The 16,885-nt window shown below is 44.5% G+C and overlaps 1 protein-coding gene across 3 annotated transcripts in view; it reads right to left on the reverse strand.

Annotated features, from left to right (window-relative positions):
• Nucleotides 1-4,275: 4,275 nt before the first annotated feature.
• ME3 (malic enzyme 3) overlaps nucleotides 4,276-16,885 on the reverse strand; it is a 185,358-nt gene continuing 172,748 nt past the window's right edge. For all 3 annotated transcript variants that reach the window (XM_040489569.1, XM_040489568.1, XM_040489570.1), the window contains 7 exons: nucleotides 13,002-13,099; nucleotides 12,618-12,731; nucleotides 10,661-10,766; nucleotides 9,913-10,055; nucleotides 9,171-9,344; nucleotides 5,861-5,959; nucleotides 4,276-4,513 (listed from right to left, as the gene is read on the reverse strand). In XM_040489569.1, coding sequence (XP_040345503.1) covers nucleotides 4,352-4,513; nucleotides 5,861-5,959; nucleotides 9,171-9,344; nucleotides 9,913-10,055; nucleotides 10,661-10,766; nucleotides 12,618-12,731; nucleotides 13,002-13,099 — 896 coding nt within the window. In that variant the 3' untranslated portion in view covers nucleotides 4,276-4,351. The remainder of the gene's footprint in view (nucleotides 4,514-5,860; nucleotides 5,960-9,170; nucleotides 9,345-9,912; nucleotides 10,056-10,660; nucleotides 10,767-12,617; nucleotides 12,732-13,001; nucleotides 13,100-16,885) is intronic.

The following is a 16,885-nucleotide window of genomic DNA, read 5'->3' on the forward strand; positions in this document are numbered from 1 at the left end:
TGTGCTTCTTGGATTTTTATGTCTGTGTCCTCCCCAGATAAGTTTTTAGCTACAGTTTGCTCACATAAACTATCTGCCCCTTTTTCTTTCTATCTTCTGGGACTCTTATGATACAAATGCTATTCCTCTTTGATAAGTTGCTGAGTTCTCTAAGTCTTGTAGCATGATCTTTTGCCTTTGTTTCCTCTTTTTTCCCCAGCTTCATTATTTTTCATAATTTTATCCTCTGTATCACTGATCTGTTACTCTGCTTCATTCATCCTTGTTGTCATGGCAACCATTTGAGATTGCATCTTGGTTATAGCATTTTTAATTTCAGTCTGATTAGATTTTAGTTTTTTTATCTTTGCAGAAAGGGATTCTCTGGTGTCTTCTATGATTTTTTCAAATCCATCTAGTATTCTTATAATCATGGTTTTAAATTCTAGTTCAGACAACTTATATCTGTGTTGATTAATTCCCTGGCTGTGATTCCTTCCTATACTTTGTTTTGAGGTGAATTCCCCCATCTTGTCATTTTGGAGGAAGAAAAAAATTAATAAAATAAATTAAAATGAAAAAAATCAAATAAAGGAAGCTAGATCCTAGGTGTGTTTCAGTCTGCTTAAGAGAAGCTTGGTAGAAAAGAGAAAAAAGAGAAAGATAAAAAATTAGAAATTAAAAATTAAAAAAATAGAATAAAATGAAGAAAATAAAGTAGAATAAAAGACTTGCTTTCTGTATCCAAGAAAGTAAAAGAAAAAAGAAAAAACCAACATAAAAATAGAAGCAAAGAAACAAAGAAATGAACAAGCAAGCAAAATGAAACTCAAATGAAGCTAGACCCAGTTTCCCCTAGAAATGACACTTTGCAGCACACTATGATCTATAGACGAAGCAGGAGGGAGGGATTTGTGCTGGTCTTTTGGTGGATGTGCCTGGAGGGCGCGGGTGGGTGGTCCTTGGTATAATGGCTCCATTCTCCACTTGGTGGCACTGCTTAGCTCACTGTGATTGATCAGTGCGGGTGGGCTTCACCCCCCTCTCTAGTCTCCAGAGCAGGAATTTCACACTCTCACAGACATACCGTCAAGTACCCCCTCCTTTGTCTCAGGCTTCTGTTCACTCCCTGCCTTTACCCTGTCTGTGTCCAAGCTGCTTGCCTGCCAGGCAGCACCTCCCTCTAGAGTTTTATCTCTGATGGGGCTGTGCTTCACACCCTCACACTTCAGACCCATGGGGCTCAGACCTGCATTGATCCTCTAGGGGATTTTCTCACCAAGCAATGGCCAGGTACCAACTTGTCCCAGCAAATGTTTGTGCAACTGTGCAGACACAATGGCTGAGTTTATGGTAAATTGCAAGACACAGCCAGTGCCAGATATTTCTGCCGTTAGTGTCTTTGTTCCTATATCAGTAAATGTGGCAGCTCTCTGGAGTTAGCTGGTACTTTTGCCCCTGGAGAAGCCATATTACCTCTACCAAATGCATTCCAAGCAGGGAACTGCACATGGAACTCTCAGAATATGCTGCCTGCTCCTGGAGATGGACCCTGCTTCCTCACTGGAGCACTGCAAGACACTGAGCCCCAAACCTTCAGACTTTGTGCTCCACTGTTCATAGAAAACTGGCAGTATAGAACCCTCTTTTTCCCTTTGTACTATCACGATCCTGATGTGCTACACTCTTTCCGTCTTTCTCTGTCCTGTTTCAGCAAAAACGGCTCCCTACACTCCATAGCACCATGGCTTTTCTCTCTCACAATTCTCCTGTCTACACCAAATACCTGCCAAGATCTCTTGTTCAAATTAGGCAGATTTGTTGCATTAATCCTCAGATCAATTTCCTAGGTGTTCAAAATGGTTTGGTGTTGATCTAGCTATGTTTCAGGGACTAGACAAGCTCAGGGTCCCCATACTACTCTGTCATCTTCACTTCTCTCTAGTTTGCTAATATTTTAAGATTTTGCATCTATATTTGTGAAGGATATTGGTCTGTAGTTTTGATATCCGGGTGATACTAGTATCATAGAATGATTTGAGAAATACTCCCTCCTTTATTTTCTGAAAGAGTTTGTGAAGGATTGGTGTTATTTCTACTTTAAATATTTGATAAAATTTACCAAAGAAGACATCTGGGCCTGTGCTTTTCTTAGTGTGAAGTGTTGTTTTGTTTTTTTTGGGTGGGAAGATTTTTTAATTACTAATTCAAATTCTTTACTTGTTATAGGTATATTTATTTCTGCTCTGATTTTAACTTGCTTTGGATTTTGTTTGCTTATCTTGTTTCTAAAGGAAGTTTATGTTATTCCTTTGAGACTTTTTTTTTCCTGATATAGGCATTTATTTAGAGATATAAAATTTCCCTCCAAGCACTGCTTTAGCTACAACTCATTAATACATATTTTTTCATCCAGCACACATATAATTTACCCTGCAATTTCTTCTTTGAGCCACAGGTTATTTAGAAATGTATTGTTTAATTTCCAAATGGTTAGAAATTTCTCTTTCTTTCTTTCTTTCTTTCTTTCCTTTTTTTTTCTGTTGTTGATTTCCAATTTAATTATTAACTCTGTCCAGGAAGAGTTCAGGAGCCAATTGCATTTGAACTCTAAGAAAGAATGATGCCTCCAGGCAGAAAGCTAGGGTGAACTTCGATTTAATTGATAAAGGGAATGGGAGGGAAGGACTCTATAGATGGAGACCAAACATGTGTAAGAGCACAGGCCTGAAAGTGCATGTGTTTAGTGCCATCTGTTCAGTGTGGTTGAAACAAAGGGAATGGAATTTATATCTTCTTGATATCTTGGTCAGTATAGCTACAATTTATGAATTTAGTTGATCTTTTCAAAGAACCTGTTTTTGTTTCATTGCCTTTCTCTACTATTTTTCTTCTCTATTACACTGAGTATGAAGGACATGTAGTTGGGGTACAGGATATAGAAAAGACAGTGTAAATATTCCCCGGTGTTCACATGCCTGCTTTACTTCAAATCCTCTTCTGAAGAGTTTCTCATTGTCTGTGAACCCAGGGATTATAGAACAGGGATGTTTTCTCAGGATATGCTTGGTTTAGCACCAGCACCAAGGAAGCAGATGTTGGAAGAACAAGACCTAGGCAAGAGGTGATTGGTGTCTTAGCTAATTACTCTTCTAGGAACCCAGCAGTCCTGTCACTGGGAGGTGGCTACATAGAACGTACTCATGGTGGGCAGTGAGGTTTCTGAGGCTGAGCTGGCAGCAGGGGTTTGTGGTGGTAGGTCCCTAAGCATGGTTTACTGTTTTCTGTGTTATACAATAAAATTAGTGGTTGGAAGCTGTCATCTCAATAGGTCCTAGCAATTTATCAGGGTTTTTGATTGCAGGAGCTGTAGGCTTGTCCCCACCTCCCCATCCCAGGTGTCCTCTGCTGGACATGAGGGAGGTGAAAGCTATGGCTGAACTTGTCTAAGAAACCCCCAGGACATACTGAAGACATTTTATAAGAATACTGCCCTTGTTTGCTGAATTCCTTCAGAGTAAAGGGTGGGAGACAGAGAATTCCAGAGCCAGGAAAATGAAATCAAGTCTTCCCTAGAATTCCATGGTTCTCTTCCCCTGTCTCTCTTCCTCTTCACTCCTTGGCTTGCTGACCCCTCCACACCCACATTTATTTACAGTTTTCCTTTTAGTAATAACCAAAAAGGAATCCTAACATTAAATAACCCACATGTCAGTGACTATTTTTGACTAGTGAGTTGCCTTCAGCTACTCAGCCTTCATATCCATCTGATTCTTGAAGGGTGTACATTCTTCCAACAGGGATTGAACTCCCTCATGGGTGGACCATGCTTTCTGGCCAGTGGCTGCCCTTACCTTCCTCATTTCCCCACAACCCCTACCTGTCCTTCACTCCTGGGACTCAGTGTGCACACTTTTCCCCCTGAAGCCTTCTCTAATGTCCTCAGAAGAAGTGTCTCCTCCCTTCTCTGGGCACCTTTGCTTGACCTTTATCTGCACTTCTTTCATGGACTTACCACTTTCTCCCCTGTGGCAAAATGAATTGTGTCCATACCTGTTCTAGTTCACTAGACTCTGAACTCTGTCAACGCAGAGTTCTAGAAAGGAGTCTAGCTTTCCCACAAGGCCTAGCTAATTGTTGGCAATTGGATTAAGAAATTCTTGGGGAGGAAGTCAGAAGAGGGTTACAGAAAAGGGAATTCTCAAGGCTTTCAGGAACAAGGCTATCATTCACTGTGTGCCTGGGTAGCTCCCATCACACCAGCAAGTTCAAAGGAAAAACACAGTGACAAAGATGGCCATTTTAGAACCCATTTATATTGTCAGTGTTACGCTGGGGTTGTTCCAGCCCCATTCCAGACTCTGAAACTGCATCAGACTGTTTGAACATTCATGGCTTCCTTGGGCCAAGTATAGCTGTCCAGTGTAAAGGAGTCATAATCTGGAGTGTAGACCAGGGATCTTACAAAAGCCTCCTTGTCCTTGGGCTCTGGGTAGTAGGAGGCCAGGTTGTGTTTGTACGCGAAGTCGAGGACCTAGGGAAAAACATAGTGGCTGAGGAACTGGAACCTGAGGAGGAACCTGCCTAAAAGTTGCCTGAAGGTTGCTTGGGAGCCTGTGGAAGGGGAATTCCCCCTGGAGAACCACGAACTGTTGTCCCTGAAGCCACTGGAGCAGAGGGATGGTGAGCTTTCTGCCTAGGTAGAAATAAACACTAGGCCAGGATCAAGAGGCCTCAGACTCCTGTCTGCCTCTGCTTCCAACTGCTGGTGGGTGCTGAGCAGTGACATTACCATTGCTGAGCCTCAGTTTCCTCATCTGTAAAGTGTGAGTAATGCGACCTTTCTCTGGAGTGGTGTCCAATACTGGACACCTGATATCTCCCCTACCCCCTGCTAAATGTGGGCTGAATTGGGACAACAGCCTGGACATTGTTCTCTGCATATTAGATTTTGCTTCAGAAGAGCATGAATCTAAATATCCCCCAAAGGAAGGAAATGGACAGGGCAGAGTTGGGACTCTCAGCTGAACTGTTGGTCTCGAGGGCTGATTCTGGATTTTACAATGGACAATGCATGGGGAATAGATGCTTTTGTGCAATGTGTCTTCTGAAATTATTTTGAAAACTTATGGACAATGTAAAATATATATACTAATAAAAATGACAGTATAATAAACTCTAATACAACCATTATCTGTATCAATAATTATCAGTGTTGGGGCCAGTCTTTATTGTACCATGTTCTGATTCCCCGAAAACCCATCATCTCTGCAGGGTCTCTAGGATGACATTTTTCCTTGGAATATTCCATGAACCTGATCACCCCATGGCCCAGTCATTCTGAGATAAAGGGGGAAAATGAGCATCTACTCTGGTAAGAAAGGCACTGAGTATGGAGCTTTTTCCCTATCCTCTTTAATCTTTTTCAAACTCTGGGAGAAAGGAATTACTGGTGCCTTTGGAAAAGAGGGAAACTGAGGCTCAGGAAAATGAAGTAGTTGGTGGAGCTGGGACCCAACAGCCTGAACTCTTTCCATGCTACTATAAAAACTGACCTTTCTGTATAAATGGGCACTTATGATTCATTTTTTAAAAATTCCACCCACATTTTTATCCACAAGACTATGGACTTTAATGACCTTTTTGCCTGGTGTTTGAGGGGAAATCCAGGAGCTTTCCCAGAACTGGCCTGAGTGGGTGTTGGGTGTGGGGCTCAAGCTGCAGATAGGAGTTTCTCACCCAGCCTTGGGCTGCCTGCAGTGCAGCCCAAGGAGCTCAGGATGTCTCCATCGCTGCCATCCCCTTAGCTCTCCTAAACTCGCAGAGAGAGGAGGCTGTTGAGCCTCACTAACCACATTTCTGGGGGCAGGATGCTCCTTACTTTGATGGCGATTCTCAGAGACACATCTCGGATGGTGCTGAGTGGTGGGTACAGTCTCCCCTGGGACAAATGCTGCTCAGAGACCTCTTGGGCAATTTGCTGGGGAGAGAGAACCAAGAGGAATAAGCTGAGTTTCTGCCTTCCCAATACAAGCCCAACCCATTACCCCAGAGACTCACCTCACCCCACACAGGTGGCCAACCATGGCCATTCCCCACTGTAGTCTCTGCCACCTCATGGCCCACTGGGAGCTTAATGCTTGGGCTTTTAAGCAAGGACACATCCTTTCTGTACTGAGAGACTGGCTGAAGCTTTAAGCAATATGAGACCCTGAATTCTAAAGAAGAATCACTAAGACCAAGGTGAATAAACTTGTGGCTTGTGAAGCAGACTCTGGGATATCCCCTTGGCTGGTCCAGCCTATTGCACAGAGATCCCGGAGACTCTCACTTCCCTAGTTCCATCCTCTCCCACATGCTTAGTAACATCCTGGGTACCCATCTAGGCCATCTTGTCTGTATTCAGAGCTCCTTGAGCTCTCCTCCAGCCCTGAGGAAAGGCTTCTCCTCTGAGTGACACCACAAAGGGGCCTTGGGCTTTATCTGAACGAATGTTCTACACACATCATCCTGGGAACAGCACCTCCCACAGAGCCTGTCTCTGAGGCCCAACTCTCCCCCTCAAGCCTCATCCTTCAGCCTCAGGCACTGGTGCTCAGCCAGCCTTGCAGAACAGCCTCTGTTATGTGCTGGCTCTGAATCCACTTCCACTCAATCTTCTTGTGTCAGATTTAAATTTGAGAGAAGCCATGGTGCTCTCTGAGAACTATGTCCAAGAATGGATGAGCCAAAGGAGTTGGTCTTGCCTCAGAGTTTGGCTGACATTAGGAAAGAGGGCCTCCTCCTCTTCTGCCTCATTTTCATCCTATGTCTCTTTTCCATTCATTGAGTCAAACATTAACTGAGCTCTGTGAGATGCCAGGCTCTGTGCTAGTTGCTGAGGATCCATGGTGGAGAAGCCCTTTTCCTCCTGTAGTCTGGAATCAGTGGGCAATTAACAAACAGGTACAACAATTTTAACATAGAAGTGAGTGCAAGGAGAAGGGGGATAGAAGCATAGAGGAAGGCAGAGCCTAGTCTGCCATCTTCAGAAAAGCTTACCAGGAGAAGAGACATAAGCTAAGACCTGAAGGACAAAGTATGAATTACCCAAAAAGGGACAGGCAATAGCACATGCAATTTCTTGGAGAGAAGGAGGGAGGGGAGAGCGTGAGTTCTTGACTCTAAATAGAACCTTGACTAGGTTGATGGTAGGGGAGAGGCTAAAGGCTTGAGAAGGAAGGAGGGCTCAGTGATGATACATCTTATATAGAAGCCATGTGAAGGAGTTTGGGCTTTATTCTTTGAGAACTGAGGAGCCATTCGAATGTCTGAAGTGAGAGAGATGGACTGTTCTGGGTTTTGAAGGATTTTCTTGGTGGAGGTATAGAAGATGGGATCAGAGGGAAGCAGGATTTCCATGGCTAGATCTGCATCTGGAAAAGGTATCCTGTAGAGTGAGGCATGGTCACTTCTAAGACACTGGGCACTGGTAACACTCTGCTGCAGCTTGGGGTAAATCAGCTGGGACCATCCTGGTGCTATTGCTCACAAGCCCAGTGACCTTGTGCAGATAACTTAGACTCTCTGTGCCTCACTTCCCTTGAGTATCACATAGGGATAATCACTATATTTATTTTACAGAGTGGTCAAGGTGAAATATGTAAATCTCCTAAAAGTTGTATTAGTTTTTTTTCCATACGGAAATCAGATTCAACTTCAACTGTCTTAACTTAAAAGCACCCCTTTCAGAAATAGAACTTGCCAGTCCTTTGAAGGCCAGACTGTCAGCTCTAGAAGGGAGTGATCTTGTCCTGCTTGCAGCAAGAGACTAATACATGCATTGAGGAGAGGTTCCTGTGTAATTGATGGACACTGTTCATGAAATGATGGAGCTGCACGGTCCCACAGCACTAGGAGGTGGGCGTGCAGATGTCTCTTGGGGTTACATAGGAAGGCTCTAGCAATCACGTTTCTGCACAACAGGGGGATCTGCTTTCATGCTAACTCCAAGCAGGAAGTGACTCTTCCGTCCCATGGGGGTTTCAAATAGCTCTACCCACGGCCATGGCACACCACCACCAATGACACAGCAACAAGAAGAAATACCAGAATACTCACACAAGATGGTCAGACAGCCATGTCCTGAAGCCACAGCTAGTGTGCATATGGCTTGGGGGCTATTGTGCTTGCAGGTCTATACTACTTGCATGTCCTTGTGGAGCCAGTGCTCAAAGACCAGGATGTAGTAAGAAGGAACCTAGAGCATGAGACAGTTCCTTGTGGGGCCCACAGAAGTGGAGCTAGATAGGGTTGCATGGAAGCCATTCCCATTGCTGGGTTCGGGGCTCTCATCAGTGCCATGGTGATGGGGAAATGCAAACGTGTCAGAAATCACAGCAGAACCTTTGGTGCTCAGTGGGGATAAATAGATTTAGTATTTGTTTAGGGTTTTAATTAGTTTAACCTCCCAAAACAGACATTTCTATGCCTTGGTTTCCTCAGAGTGAGGATAATTGTGAAGTGCCTGGCATTAGTAAACATTTGGTAAATGTAAGCCACTATAGCTGTTATTACTAATCACCATTATTAGGAATGTGTGCTGTCATTCTTAATATATTCTTTCATTGCTTTCATCATGTCCAGTAAAGAATCATTTTGGGAGAGTTTCTAGTTAGAAACCTGGAGCAGGAGCACCCCCATATCTGTGCTTAATATCCAAGTACTCAGATCCAGACTTGGAACCTATCCCTTAATAAGCCCCTAGTGGCGCTTATTCTGCAACAAGTTACCCTAGTAACATGGTCAAGATCAGTGTATGGAAGAATCCAATGCCTGTCATGGTCCATGAGCCTAGTTTCAGATGGTTTTGGTGGCATCTTCTCTGTTCTAGGCAAGTATATGGGCAGTGCTGTGAGGCAAGGAGCAGATTGAAGTATGTCCCCTCACTACCAGTGCTTCCTGCCAATGCCTCCTCCCATTGACTATTCCTTATTCCCCCTTAAAAATTGTGTGCGTGTTCTGAGAGAAGTTTAAGCCTCAAGGTGATGTTGAGAGAAGCTTGAGGTTCAAGCATTTTGAGGATCCACTGCTAGGGTGAGGGGCAGGTGGGTAGAAGAGATGAGAGAAGGATTCTTTGGGAGCCCAGTGTAGGACCTGGTATAGATCACAGGCCCTGTTGGGAGCATGCAAGGGAGGAGAGACAGCGATACCTCTGCCGTCAGGAGGAAGATCTCATCTGGGATGTGCCGGATCCCCCCAGCAATGACTCCCAGAGCCACTCCAGGGAACACATAGGCATTGTTTCCTTGCCCAGGAATGAAGGTCCTGCCATCTTCCAGAGTCACGCTCTTAAAGGGACTTCCACTGGCAAAGATCCCTCGGCCCTGGAGGCAGGAAGAAAACCAGAGATGGAACCTGGAGATTGGTTTCAGGCAGTAATGGTGGCCCAGTTATTTTTCCCAGATGTTGAGCCCATCTTCATCCTCTCCCACAGGCTCAGCGTTGTGCTGAGCACATTACAGGTGCTGAGAGCACACTTGTTCATTTGACCAGAAAGCTTAGCTCCCACTGAGTTACCTGACAGCCAAGAAATCACTGAAAGGTGAAGGTTTTTAACCTGTCACCTCCCGACAGGGCTATCCCAGGACATGACAGGTGTGCAAGTGACCTAGAGTCTACAAATGCCTCAGGTTCTGGTCAAAACTCTACATTACTAGAGGAACCTTGAGCAGTATAACAGGATGGTAAGAGCCTGGGTTTTGGAGCCAGACCTGGGTTTGAGGGCCAGCTCTACTCCTTATTAGCTCAGTGACCTTGGGCAAGTTATTTCATCCTTCTGAACCTCATTTTGCTCATCAGTGATGTGGGGATTTTTTTTCACCCTCACAGGGTTACTCATAATTATTGTTACTGTGTCCTCTCAGCCTGGGGAAGGAAGGATTCCCCGCTGACCTCAGTGACCCGGTAGCACTTCTCAGCCGTGCACTCGGCCTTGCTGGTGGGGTTGCTCAGGGCAAAGATGATAGGGCGCTCGTGGAAGGAGGCCATGTCCCTCAGAATCTGCTCCGTGAAGGCTCCTGCGATGGCAGCAACACCTACAGGGAAAAGGGGGGGGGTAGTAGGGATGCCTACTCTTTATAAACAACCCATTCCTCTCCTGGTGGTAGTGGTGGTGGTAGGGAGCCAGGTGCAACATGAAAGACTTAGGAGTCTTAGAGATAGCGTCTGCCATAGGAATGGAGGGAGCCAAAAAGAAAAGGGTCTTCTTGCTCAAGCTGGGTAAGACCTCCAGTTAATCCCTAAGGGAACACTGGTCCACTTCAGGTCCCTGCCTGGTTAAGATGTACCTGTGAAGGCATTCCTGGGCATTGTCCTTTAGAGTGGGCTGCTCTCCCAGGCCAGGAAGAGGTGCCAGGGTCCCCTCTTTAGGGGAGCAGCACTCATTTGCTCCCAGACCAGCCCTGTGCTTTTCCGCTGCACTGGATAATTCTGCATCACTAAGCCCCAACTTGGTGCCTTAGTTCTATGATTTTTGTACAGTAGTCACTCAATAAAAGACTGTGGCACTGAAGCAGACATAGGATAGGGGAGAGAGCTGTGTTTCTATTGATCACTTAGGCCTCCTTGCTGAGCCTCAGTTTCCACCTGCAAGTCAAGAGGGTTAGCTGGGCTGAACAGTGGGTCTCCTGCCTCCTCCTACCTATGATAGCTGTGGGCTTTACCAGCCTCACCACCTCCTCCAGGGAGTTCACTTCAGGATGGTCCTGGGCAAACATCTCCTTCTCATGGTTCAGGTGGCTCCTCCCCTGCAGGGAAAGGAAAACACAATGCGGCTTGGCATTGAGAACTGCTGGGCAGGACATGGATGCATCTGGAGATCCTGAGAGCATCCCCTGTAGAGCCCTGTGCTTTGGTCTGAGCTATCAGAAGTCTGCTCCTCTTGAGCAGATCTGGTAAAACCTAAGGTAGAACCTGAGGATTTTAATGTGTGTTTGTGTTACCATGTGGGGGTGGTATGTGAGGTTTCTTTAATCCAAGCCACATGTGGAGAATCCATAAAACCTTTCTTTGTGCTGCTAGGGTCATGGCTCTGGAGCCAGGACAGCAAGGCTCTCGTGAAATGTCTGAGACTGACCAGGACCCTTGGCCCCAAGGTGTCCAGCACTCACAGGGGCAGTTGAGTGATGGGGGGCCTGTGCTCCTGCCAAGGTCAGGGAGCTAATGTGAATGTATTTTACAAGGGCCATTAACCTCCCCAGGAACAATAATAAGCTAAGTTCCAGAGAAGGCTTGCCAAGGTTGGCTGTTCCCAACAAGCTCAGGATTCCTTCCATTTGTTCAAATAGGAATCAGTGGGTGACAGTACGGTAAATAGCACAAAGGTTTCTGATGACTCCTTTGGGTCAGCTGGCCTCCTGAGAATCAGAGTGAAGACACCAGCTTTGAGGGATATTTGAGTAGAGATGAGCTCCATGGGATGAACAAAATAATGCTGGAAGGTGGCAAGAGGGAAGTGTGGCAATCTCTGGCAGCTTTTACCTGTGCCTGCACTATGCTCTGGAATGACCTGGGGTGAGAGGACGAATTCCTTCTAGTGGTAATTGGGTTCTATATGAGACAAGGGAAGGTCAGTTTCTTCTTGAAGGTCTCTACTGTTCTTGGTTGATAGCCCCATGGCCTCCCCTCATCCTATCTGGGTCATCTTATTATTTTTTTTTAATTGTTAAGAGAGAGACACTGTGAGTGGGGCAGAGGAAGAGCAAGAGATAATCTTAAACAGGCTCCACACTCAGTGCAGAGCCTGATGTGGGGCTCTATCCCACTACTCTGGGATCATGAGCTGAGCCGAAATCAAGTTGGATGCTCAACCAACTGAGCCATCCAGGTGCCCCATCTGTCATCTTTTTAAAAAATCTTTCACTGATATTCTATGTTAGTGAAATTTGGGGCATTAAAACATGGAGAGCTCAGTGAAGTCCTAAAGGAGGAGGCCATCCAATTGTGTCCCTCACCACCTTCCAGTCAGAAGCTGGACTGTTTCTCTCTCATTCATTCTTTGGCCCACACCTCAAACATAATTATGTACTCATTACATGCCAGGCATTGGTATAAAGACTATATAGATTAGGGGCGAGAGAGACAATTAAAAGGGCAGCTGCCCTACAGTGTGGCAAGTGCAATGTATGGAGGCTATATGAGCATAAATGTAGGAAATGAATTGACACCTAGATGTTCAGGGAAAGCAACTTGGAGGAGGTAACAGAAGACAAGGAGGAAACAGATGGGGTTAATGGTTGAGAGTGGGTATGTAGAAAAAGAGAAGGGCATTTCAAGCAGAGGAACAAAATATGCAAGGATGTGGGAGAGACAGCATGTTACTTCTGGACAACTATGATTTACTGTGGCTGGAGGTTAGTGCAAGGCAAGAAGTGGTGGGAGATAAAGCTGGAAGAGGCATACATATACAAACTTGCTCACATATTGAGAGCTTTTGGAAGAGATACTTTGGGGTGTGTTTCTTGCTTTGGAGATTAGAACCTTGTTCTCCTGTTTGCCTTCTATTTTGTTTGAGTACTTTGCCCCTTGGCGACCTCTTATAGTCCAGTTCCGATAGCTGTAGGTGTCAAGAAGCCTCTAGGTTTCCAGACTGACAGTACCTTGACAATGAGTCCCTTGGAGTCCACCATCCAGATCTTCCTTGTGGCCTCTGCCTTGGGTACACCTTCTTTCTCTAGAGCCATGACAAGGAGGTGGGCGATGCCCATGGCTGCCTGGGAGGGAACATCCATATGGTAGATGTTCAGATACAAGGCAAATGGCTGCTCACCATTTATCAGACGCTTTACCAAGATTCTCTCTTCTCCATACCTTTCCCCCCACTCCTAGGAGGCTTGGTTAAGTCCTTGAGACACCCAAATGTTGGTGTCCAGGCAGCTGCAATTATCACAATATACCTGTGTTGCTTCCTCTTCTCAGCACCCCCGAACACCTCCCTTCCTTCATGCTTCTCCACCCATCTTTATTCTCCTGATGTCACCTACCTCACCTGCGCCTTGGAAAACAAACACATGATTGGAGAGCTTGTTCTTGGTGATTCGCAGAGCAGCCAGGATCCCCGCTACAGCGACAGAGGCTGTGCCTGTAACAGAGGGCACTGAGATCAATCTCTGGTCACTGGCTCCCAAACCCTAAGAGAAGACCCTTGGCAGAGTTTCCCACACCTAGAATGTGTAGCCAAAGAAGCAACTTTCCTTAGCCCTTAGAGAAGCCTGTAAGCATGCAGGTTTGGAGCAAAGATATGTCCTCTTTTGTAGAAAAATGTCCTTTTGAGAAAGAGCTCCTGGATTGTGGCTAGACTCTGGGAGAGAAGATCAGATAGTCAGGTGTTGCTACCACCATCATTCATAAATGAAATGACAAGGACAAACATAACAGAGGCCAAAAAGAAGCATGAACCTCATAGAATAATTTGTTTACAGTATAAATGGATTAAAAAAAACAAAAATGAAACCACAAAGTAGCCATGAGCCATTAAGTGACTATGTGATCTGAGCTATCTATCTTATCAACCAAGTCATAAGGCTGGGTGTGCCCAGTAGCATAACATCATCAAATGGCTTGGAGCCCATCTGAAAGGTACAAATAAGTTGCATGAGCAGGTGGCTCAGACTCATTTGACACCTACTTCTGCTGCATGATGTCCTCTCCTTCAGTGCACACCTAGGGCCTCATATGATCAAGGAGAAAAAAGCTTGGGCTTGGTTTACAGATCATGCTTAATGATATGCTGGAATCAATGAGAAATTTATGTTGCAGCTTCACACCCCAATGAAAAGTAGTCCTAAAGGGTAACAGTGAGGAAAATATTCCTAATGCACATGACTTCAAGTTATAAATTTGGTTGTCCATTTTGGTCCAAGAGATGGCTAGACCTATATTGATTCATTGGCAGTTGATAATGGTTTAGCTGATGGTCAGGGACTTAGAATAAAATAAACAGTAAGGTTGGTGATGAGGAAGCCTAGGATAGGGGTGTGTGGATGGACATCTTGGGAAAGGTATAGAGTGTGAACAAAGTTGTGCCACACATGAAAATTGAGCAAAGGGCATAATGAAATAGGTTCTCTCTACCAGGTGGACAAAATTGCATGTCATGTATATGTTAGTCAGTGTCCTTCTTCTGCCACTTAGGGTTTGCTCAATGAGTTTATGTACCAAGTAGCCATGGTGGCAAGGACAGAGGCTAATGCATGGACTTCCTCTCATCAAGGTTGACCTGCTACTGCTGAATGACTAACCTGTCAATGGCAGATGCCAACATTAAGCTCCTGGTATGACACCATTCTCTGGGAAGAACATCTACCTGGCAGTGGAATGGTTACTTTGGACTCTTTCCATTATAGACAAGAAAGACATTTATCCTCAATGGACTAAAAATATATTTTGGCTATAGATTTGCTTTCCCTACATGTAAGACTCTACCAGTGCCATAATCTGTGGATGTTTGGAATCTGTGGATAGCCTATTCACCATTGATATATTCCAGACAAAAGGCTTCTGATCAGGAATTCATTTCAAAGTAATGGAAATGCACCAATAGGCTTATGCCCATGGAATTCAGTGGTCTTAACATGTACTCTACCACCTAGGAGCAGCTGGCCTAATAGATCAGTAGAATGGTCTACTTAAGACTTAGTCAAGGTAACACCCTTGAAGATGGTGAAATTCTATTTTACAGGATGCAATTTGACTTAGCACATGCTACACTGTGTTCTTTCTTCCATGGCCAGAATATTTGGGTCTGGAAAGCAAAGGGTTGAAGTGGAAGTGGCTCCTTTCACCATTTCACCTGATAACTCACTTGTACACATTCTTCCATTTTGTGCTCTTTGGATTGGAGGTATTTGGTTCCCAAGAAACAAATGCCTGTATTAGAGTTCACAGCATGGTTCTACCAAATTGAGGGGTGAGAGTGCCACCTGGCCATTTGGTACTTTTTTCTTTCTTATTTATTTTATTTTATTTTTTGCCATGAAACCAATGGGCAAAGAAAGAGAGGGTGTGGTTATTCATCCTGATAACTGAGGGGAAACTGAGGATAGGGAGGACTAGATCTGAGCCCAGGGGATCTTCTGGGGTGTGTCTTAGTACTTCCAGGCTCAATAGTAGATATTAATGAATATTACTGCAACAAAACAGAGGCAGGACCACTTAGTATTCACAATATTCAGATATAAAAGGTTTGGGTCATCCCACTAAAGGACCCTGGCCAGCTGAAGTCCTGTCTGAGGACAAGAAAGCATGGAATGGGATGTTGAGGGAGAAATGTATAAACATCAATTATGGACTCATGACTGGTTACAGAAACAAGGAATACAGCAGCCATGCAGATTTTCATCCTTGAGTATTATGTGATTATATGTAATGGTATATATTAGCTAATTTATTCTCCCTTCTCCTTCCTCTTAATCCTATAATTTAGTCTTTAGGTAACAGAATTTTCAAACATGACTGTGACAGAGTTTTAAGATAGTTAATCCTGACCAGAGATGGGTAGTGTGACTGTTTTCCAGAGATGAAGAGAATGACTGTACAGACTTTGCCTCTCCCCATTTTGAGGAGAAGGTGAGAATGTCTTCGTTTGTTGCAAAGATATGTTTTGTTGGAATTGTTTTTGTTGTTATCTGGAAGTATCAGTGCATACAACGCGGTGTACGGATGCTGAGTAGCTAAAAGGATCGACTGTGCCAATTACTGGGTATAACTGTTTCTTAGTTTCAAACCCACTCTTCACTCTGCTTTGTCTGCAGACCAGCTTTGCCAACTGGCTTTATGCTGGGCTCTGCCAATGAGGGGCACCAGAGGGTGACTGAAAGGCTGGGTTAGGGGGAAGGAAGAACGCTTCCGCAGCATCATCACCGCCTTGTGAGATTGCCCGGATAAAATGTAGGACACTTAAATTTAGATTTTTGATAAACAACAAATAACTTTTTTTTAATGTAAGCATTCCCATCCAATATTAGCATAAGTATTCTAAAAAATTATTCATGATTATCAAAATTCATTATTTATCTGAAATTCAAATTTAAGTAGGCATGCTGCATTTTGACCTTGCTAAATCTGGAAACCCCACAGCCTTGGTTTTCCACTTCCACAGCAATAGATTGTTCCCAAAGCAGTGGATGAATCCAGTTTGCAGTCTGTCCATTAGTTGCAGAAGCAGCCTCATAGTGCACCCCTCAGAGACAACAACGCTAGCCGGCTGCCACCTGGTCTTCCCTTTGTTCCCTGAGGAGTAGGTCCTTAATGCTTTTCATTTTTAAATACATAATCAGTAGGTTGATTTTAAATACATAATAATACATAATACATTTTTAAATACATAATCAGCAATTCTTTGTATTTTCTCTCTTTTTTTTTTTTAATTTTTTTTTCTCCGTTTTTATTTATTTTTGGGACAGAGAGAGAGCATGAATGGGGGAGGGGCAGAGAGAGAGGGAGACACAGAATCAGAAACAGGCTCCAGGCTCTGAGCCATTAGCCCAGAGCCCGACGCGGGGCTCGAACTCACGGACCGCAAGATCGCGACCTGGCTGAAGTCGGACGCTTAACCGACTGCGCCACCCAGGCACCCCTGTATTTTCTCTCTTAAAGCAACTGGTGTAGACCCTTACTGACAGAGAGTTCACAACACAGTAATCACATGGGGAATGTGAATCCTCCATGATAGTCAAAGAAAAGAAAGTTACAGTGGGACTATCTGTGGAATGTTAAAGTTGCACAAATCAAAGAAACTGATGTTGTCCAAGGCTGGTGAGGGAGTAGTGAAAAGTAAAAAATTCCAGCATAAATTGTATTTTACAATGCTATGACCTTTTTTGGGAAAACAATTTCCCCAATATAGACCAAAGGCATAAAATGCTTG

The sequence above is a fragment of the Herpailurus yagouaroundi genome, unplaced genomic scaffold (assembly GCF_014898765.1).
Source record: "Herpailurus yagouaroundi ecotype Mexico unplaced genomic scaffold, PumYag 180, whole genome shotgun sequence".
In the NCBI taxonomy this organism is placed as follows: Eukaryota; Metazoa; Chordata; class Mammalia; order Carnivora; family Felidae; genus Herpailurus; species Herpailurus yagouaroundi.